Source organism: Gordionus sp. m RMFG-2023, chromosome 1 (genome assembly GCF_954871325.1).
Source record: "Gordionus sp. m RMFG-2023 chromosome 1, tfGorSpeb1-WG-v2, whole genome shotgun sequence".
In the NCBI taxonomy this organism is placed as follows: domain Eukaryota; kingdom Metazoa; phylum Nematomorpha; class Gordioida; order Chordodea; family Parachordodidae; genus Gordionus; species Gordionus sp. m RMFG-2023.
Window position 1 is genome coordinate 50,369,555 of NC_088775.1, and position 7,403 is coordinate 50,376,957.

General features: G+C 26.5%; 2 protein-coding genes and 1 long non-coding RNA gene across 6 annotated transcripts in view; 1 reads left to right on the plus strand and 2 right to left on the minus strand.

The window, feature by feature from the left end:
* The window catches only part of LOC135922854 (integrator complex subunit 4-like), a 79,103-nt gene extending 71,908 nt beyond the window's left edge, over window positions 1-7,195 (plus strand). For 3 of the 4 annotated variants that reach the window (XM_065457351.1, XM_065457348.1, XM_065457349.1), the window contains exon 14: window positions 5,305-5,544. In XM_065457351.1, coding sequence (XP_065313423.1) covers window positions 5,305-5,480 — 176 coding nt within the window. In that variant the 3' untranslated portion in view covers window positions 5,481-5,544. Of the gene's footprint in view, window positions 1-5,304; window positions 5,545-7,094 lie in introns of those variants that run through there. The other variant, XM_065457350.1, reaches the window with a different exon arrangement.
* Window positions 1,680-3,737, minus strand: LOC135922181 (uncharacterized). The gene is made up of 6 exons (XM_065456606.1): window positions 3,681-3,737; window positions 3,487-3,564; window positions 3,293-3,370; window positions 2,310-2,387; window positions 1,903-2,036; window positions 1,680-1,851 (listed from the first exon to the last, which is right to left on the minus strand). Exons 1-6 carry the CDS (start codon window positions 3,726-3,728, stop codon window positions 1,692-1,694), a joined length of 576 nt encoding a protein of 191 aa, XP_065312678.1. The 5' UTR covers window positions 3,729-3,737; the 3' UTR covers window positions 1,680-1,691.
* On the minus strand, window positions 4,056-4,819 carry LOC135922845 (uncharacterized). The gene is made up of 3 exons (XR_010571050.1): window positions 4,781-4,819; window positions 4,216-4,356; window positions 4,056-4,176 (listed from the first exon to the last, which is right to left on the minus strand). It is a non-coding gene; the product is annotated as an uncharacterized LOC135922845 (long non-coding RNA).
* Window positions 7,196-7,403: the final 208 nt, after the last annotated feature.

Below are 7,403 nucleotides of genomic sequence, written 5' to 3' on the forward strand. Positions count from 1 at the left end.
TTTGCAAGATATATATCGTTTCATTTTAAGAACTCTTTATTTTTTTAAGGTCATTAAGTCGAATAATGAGAGCTGTAAAATCAAGGAACATCATTAAAGTTAAGGATATAAAATACAATATAGAGACAATAATGGTATCACACCTAACTATTTAATAATCTATGTTTTAAAATAATATTTTAGTAATGCTTTGTAAAATATATATTGTTTCATTTCAAGAGCTCATCTTTATTTTAACATCATTAAAGTTAACAATATAATAAAATTTCTCTTTTTGATACATATAAATTTAATTAAAAAGTAGATTATATATAACAAATAAAATTAAGAATTACAAGGTGTGGTGGGTAGTCTAGTTAGTAATAATTACATACCTATCCTCAAAATGCGGGTTCAAATCCATGTAGCGTACATTTTTTATTTATATTGTTTTTTTTATCTATCTTATCTAAATAGTCGCCGCCTCTCTATAGTTTTAAATTTATATTTTTAGTCTGCATATCATACCAAATAGTGTGTGATAAGATATGCAGATTAGAGGTCTGTAATGGGCGGGTTTTTAGCGAAAAGATTTATTTAACCTGCCCTCGCTCTCACTTATAATTTTTTTTATATATATTTTGTTTTAAAATTATTTTATGGCTGGTTTGGCTCTTTATTTATTTTAATGTATTTTTAATTAAACATATAATATGGAATATTATGAAAAACTATTTACTGTTCTGCTCATTTCGCCTGAAAAATATCAAATTCTCCCAAATTTTTTAACCCTCTCGCCCAATGTTGAAAATATTTTTTTTAAAGTACGGGCGAACTAGTTCAGATTATTGATAGGAGACTCCAATCTATATCATATTTAAAGTTTAGCAATATTTAGGTAGGGAAGAGATCCTTACTAACATGCTAATTTACACAACATGAAATTTATAAAATAACCAAATACTCCGATCCCATGATATTTCTTATACAAAGTACATCTTCTCGATAGACATTAATTTAGACAAAGCTCATATATGACAGAAAATTTACTAGAGGCAAACCGCCTTTTCTACCCAACCCTCTAAAAATCACGCAAAGAAACAGTAAGATAAATTCTTAGCCTAAATGGCTTAGTCGTAATGCTTATTTTGTTTACCTAATATAATGTTTTAAAAATAATCCATCTCTATATTATTTTGTACTGAATTGGGTCACCAATATTAGATAAAACTTTATTTGGTATAAGAAAATAGACGAAGAACTTTATTGATATAAATATTTATACATAATTTTAAATTTAATAAAAGCATAATGGAAAAATATAATTATTATCATATTTTGCATATCAGAATGTAATTGAATATTATTTATAAACTACAACTTTCATAAAAAATATATATATAAGGCGATAAGTTATAATATGAATGAAATATATTTATATATTTTTATATAAAAAATTTTTTTAAATAAAAATAATAAATAGTGATTAGATGGAAGATAAATCGCAATCTAAAACATTTTCAAAATGACTCCCCCCATTTTTTATATAAATAAAATTATTATTAAATATTTTTATATTGTCGCGAATATAAAATGGGTCATATCGGGCCCATACAAAATTATCATTATATTTTATATAAGTAAAAATAGCCGTTTTAACATTGTGGCCATCGCCCTGACTTCTGTGTCAGAAGCCCATATCTACTGTGTCATTACATTATTAAAGACATGTTTGTGTCTATTTTTTTGTTCGTGTCGTGAAGATAATTTTCAATTACCTTTCCCATCTCGGATGTTAGCTTAAATTGTGCCAACCATTGCCTGAGAATATCATGGGAATTTTGAGCTCCAGTAAGCTCTACACTAATCGCCCTAAATTATATAAAGTAGAATAAAATGAAATTTTATATTAATATGTTTTACCTATAAAAACAATTCCCATCACCTTCAATTTGCACCAGGATGGTGGGTTCACCAAGTTGTTTCTCATAGTCTACATCCCGACAACGTTTGGGAGGCTTTAGACCATATATTTTAGCATGAAATTTTTTCCATACCTTTGTTGTAGGAAAAAAAAATCTAGGGATATTTTCTAATTTATTTATTATCAAAATATCATCATCCAATTCTGTATACGTAATAAATTAAAAAATAAATCAAATATATATCAGAAATAACATTACCTATGGGAGTATTTGGATGGATAAAATCCCTGTCAAGCTGAATATTTTTATCTTCAAACTCAACATTTTGGGAACCACTATATATAAGTAACACACGTGCTGCTTTATTTTCAAAAAAATAATTCAAATATATCCTATATACAATACCTCTGGGAGACTTTGGATCAACAAACTCCGTAGCAAGTGGATTAATTTCATCATAAAGGCCATTTTGGGAACTACTATCTAAAGGCAATGCATTAATTATAATAAAAACATTAAAAATAATTATAAGGCTATTATTCAAAAAATAATTATAAGATTATCATTCAAAAGATAATTCAAATATATATCCTAAATACAATACCTCTGGAAGAGTTTGGATCAACAAACTCCGTAGCAAGTGGAATAATTTCATCATAAAGGCCATTTTGGGAACTACTATCTAAAGGCAATGCATTAATTATAATAAAAACACTAAAAATAATTATAAGGCTATTATTCAAAAAATAATTATAAGATTATCATTCAAAAGATAATTCAAATATATATCTACAATACCTCTGGGAGAGTTTGGATCAACAAACTCCGTAGCAAGTGGGATAATTTCATCATAAAGGCCATTTTGGGAACTACTATCTAAAGGCAATGCATTAATTATAATAAAAACATTAAAAATAATTATAAGGCTATTATTCAAAAATAATTATAAGGTTATCATTCAAAAGATAATTCAAATATATATCCTAAATACAATACCTCTGGAAGAGTTTGGATCAACAAACTCCGTAGCAAGTGGGATAATTTCATCATAAAGGCCATTTTGGGAACTACTATCTAAAGGCAATGCATTAATTATAATAAAAACACTAAAAATAATTATAAGGCTATTATTCAAAAAATAATTATAAGATTATCATTCAAAAGATAATTCAAATATATATCTACAATACCTCTGGGAGAGTTTGGATCAACAAACTCCGTAGCAAGTGGGATAATTTCATCATAAAGGCCATTTTGGGAACTACTATCTAAAGGCAATGCATTAATTATAATAAAAACATTAAAAATAATTATAAGGCTATTATTCAAAAATAATTATAAGGTTATCATTCAAAAGATAATTCAAATATATATCCTAAATACAATACCTCTGGAAGAGTTTGGATCAACAAACTCCGTAGCAAGTGGGATAATTTCATCATAAAGGCCATTTTGGGAACTACTATCTAAAGGCAATGCATTAATTATAATAAAAACACTAAAAATAATTATAAGGCTATTATTCAAAAAATAATTATAAGATTATCATTCAAAAGATAATTCAAATATATATCTACAATACCTCTGGGAGAGTTTGGATCAACAAACTCCGTAGCAAGTGGGATAATTTCATCATAAAGGCCATTTTGGGAACTACTATCTAAAGGCAATGCATTAATTATAATAAAAACACTAAAAATAATTATAAGGCTATTATTCAAAAAATAATTATAAGATTATCATTCAAAAGATAATTCAAATATATATCTACAATACCTCTGGGAGACTTTGGATCAACAAACTCTCTAGCAAGAACCAAACCATTTGCTTGTGGGTGGTAGGCTGAGGTTACTCTTTGGACAATCCCACAATATTTATGCCTTGATCATTTATCTGAATCTTTAATAAATATATATTTTAGTTTTATTAAATTTAAAAAAATATATATTAATATAATAAAATTCAGTTAAAATTGGTATTTTTATTTTATTACTTCATAGCATTGGTGGGTGTTGACAATGATGTATAAGGCTTTTACAACAGATTTAGCTGTTTTGAAAAATAGCATATGGCACATAAAATATATTTGTATTTTTCCTTGGATTCTGGCATCTGGATTAAATCGATGCCAATTTGATACCAAGACTATGGCACAACTTTATTATTGTGCAAAACATTTGAGGTTTTATCAAAACGACTGCTTGATTTTTGACAAACCTCACAGAATTTGATAAACTCTCTAACACTTTTATTGCTCCCCAACCAATAAAAGCTTAAAAAATATAATTAAAAGAATATTGCAAATTTTTACTTTTCAGCTATTATTTGATTAGTTTTATTAATCCCCAGATGCCCTCCCATAGCAATACCTGCAACTGTAGATACACCCCCCTCATGCATTGTTTTAATTATTTTTTTTGTTCATGTTCTGTCAGTATAACTTTTCTTTCTTCTAAATATCATTAAATTATATATATAATAATATTTGTGATGCAGAAAAAATATATATAATCAATGGCTAGAAGAATAAACTGCACTTAATACCTAACTTTAATAAATTAATTATGCAATCATTTATAAGCCCAATATACATTATAATAAAAGTATCTAACATTTACTTTTCATCTTTATGTGATAATCTAAATTAAATTTTAGTTGTAAAATAGCATTTAATAATGCCTATATGTAAAATTTTATCAAATGTTCTTACATATATATATATTATATACAGTTACATTTACAGCTATAATTAATTTTAGATGAAAAAAAGATAATAATCAATGGCCTGAGCATTTTTCAATGTTAAAAAATAATATATTGTATTAAACTTATAATGGCTAATTATAATAAATTAATCATGACATATCTAAAATTACTTTCATAGAATAATTGATTTTCTATAATCTTGAAGGCGGTGCACTGGAACTTTAGAACATTTTAGGAAGTCATATATATCATTATAATTTGAGCTAAAATATTTCTGAAATAAAAAATATATTGTTAAAAATTTACTTCATAATGAAAAAGAATTTCAAATTAAATTGTATTATATATAAATATTTCTAATTTGACAGCCTCATTCAAATCTGACGTTTTAAAAGTATATTTAAATTAATAATGCGAGATTTTAAAAATATCTATGAGATTTTGAAATATTGAATAACCGTGAGATTTTGATGATTTAAATGGCCTAAAAATGTATTTGAAGCGATAAAAATCAAAATCTCATGATATCACTTTCACACGGTGTCAGCCGTGAGATTTTGATGGTGTGAGAATTCGAAATCTCATGGTAATCACTTTCACACGTTACACCGGGCCTGCAGGTCTCTGATATATTTATATAACTATAATAAAATTAAAATATATAATTTATAATTATTTTTATTTTGTTCTTAAGATCCAGCTTATGTGGAAATGAGCATCGTTTTATCTGTTGACTTATTACTCGAAAATTCTGATATCATCAACGAAATGTGCATAGGAGACCTATGGTATGATTTTGTCACGATTAGCAATAATGTTAAATTTTACATTCAACCACGACAAATGTCAGGGAATAATATTTTTATTTAAAAACTAAATGACTTTATACTTTCATAAAAATTTGATTATGTTTTACACTTATGTCAAATTATATATTTATACAGACTAATAAATTTGATTACACAATCAAAAAATTTGATTACACAATCAAATATATATCATTATAATTAATCCATTATTTTCATACATGATCATGAACGTTTAATATACATATACAACCTCACTTAATTGATATGCGATAACTCATATTTCTTAGCTTATTTAAAATTTTAGTAAGAATCCTGAACACTCAATTTATTTAACAAAACCTTTATTATTATCAGGGTTGTGTATTTGGCCGGTCAAATACGATTTGGTCAATTGACCGATATTTGATGGTCAAATTCAAATTTAAATGTTTTTTACGTCAATGTTAACATTATTTTGTATATATATAATATTATAATGAATCTATCATATTTTTTAAATTCATTCCATAGTTAATGTTTCGCTCTCCGTGGCAGAGTCTTGTTCCGATTCATATTCAATATTATTATTTTCTTTAATATTTTTAATCAATCTTAAGTTATGATATACTTACCAATTTTCCTGTTGTAGAAGTCTTCAATCGATTTCTGTTTTTCGTATGAACATTGCCCCAAAACGACCATTTTCTTTCTGGAAAAGAAGTTGAATTAGGAAATGTTAGTAAAATATTCATACTTCTCTTAATGAGCAAGGTAGATAAAGGGCATTACATCAACTTAAGGTCCACATATTTTGGCTATTGAATATGCCGCTTTTACTTCTGAAATTTATTAAATCACTTAAAATATTTTTATCACCACTTTGTAAAATACCTATAACTGAAGTCGTTCAATCATTCAAAATCGTAAAAGAATAACTGCCAAGTATGCGATGCACAACCATAACATTGTATATAATTATAAATAAATTCCAATTTTTAGAATTCTCCAGGCTGCTTTCATGTTAGCGGCATTATTAGTAACTAAAGAATATACTTTTATCGGATTCAATTCATGAATTATATTTTTAAATTTCTGGGCAATATAATCTGCCATATGGCGATTTTCCTCAGTATTTAAAAATTTGTAGAATACTGGAACAGGCGTCATCACCATAAAATGAATAATACTCTCGTTTCTGATGTCCAACTATCTTTTACAACTAATAAGTGAGAAGCTCTATCCATTATATCTGCAACTCTCGCCTCCATATCTCCTGACGCCTTGTCTAGAAGATATCCAGCCAGTTACCTTCACATGGGTAAAGTGTGAATAGAACGTATTTTTTTAAAAATTCTTGGATGTAAGATTTTCAGTGATGTGGAAAGGTAAATTCTTCGCATATACAGTCAAACAATTGATCCAGCTCATTTTTTTCTTTGGGATTCATTCAATCTATGAAACCGTTTATAAAAGATTAAGATATACATTTAATCGCCTTTCTTGTAGATTGATCAGAGATAATGGAATCAAATTCTCTTGAGTCATAAGGCAAAATATTGTCAATTTGATAATTATTCTTATTAATTTCACCCGATTCTTCAATAGAGCTAGAAGTATTATAAATTATATTTGTGTGATTTTTTTTTCTATGTTGATATTTGGGAATTTGAATAAAAATTTTCCTTAATTATGACAGGGCACATAGTACAGCTGCTTAGTAAATGCTTGACCATTCTATCAACCTAGGTAATATAGGACATCTTACAAAATCTGCATACCGCTTTAACTGATTTACTATCGCGTACCTCTTTAAAATGTTTCCAAACTTGATGCTTTGGTTTGACCATAATTCCTAATATATTAAAATTTAACTATAGAAGATTTTGATTATTGTAAAATTAATAAATCTTAATTTTTTTTTAATTATCTACCAATTATTTCAATATCAATATGGCTTAATATTATAATATTATATTACTTTTTACCAGAATTTTATAAATTCTTA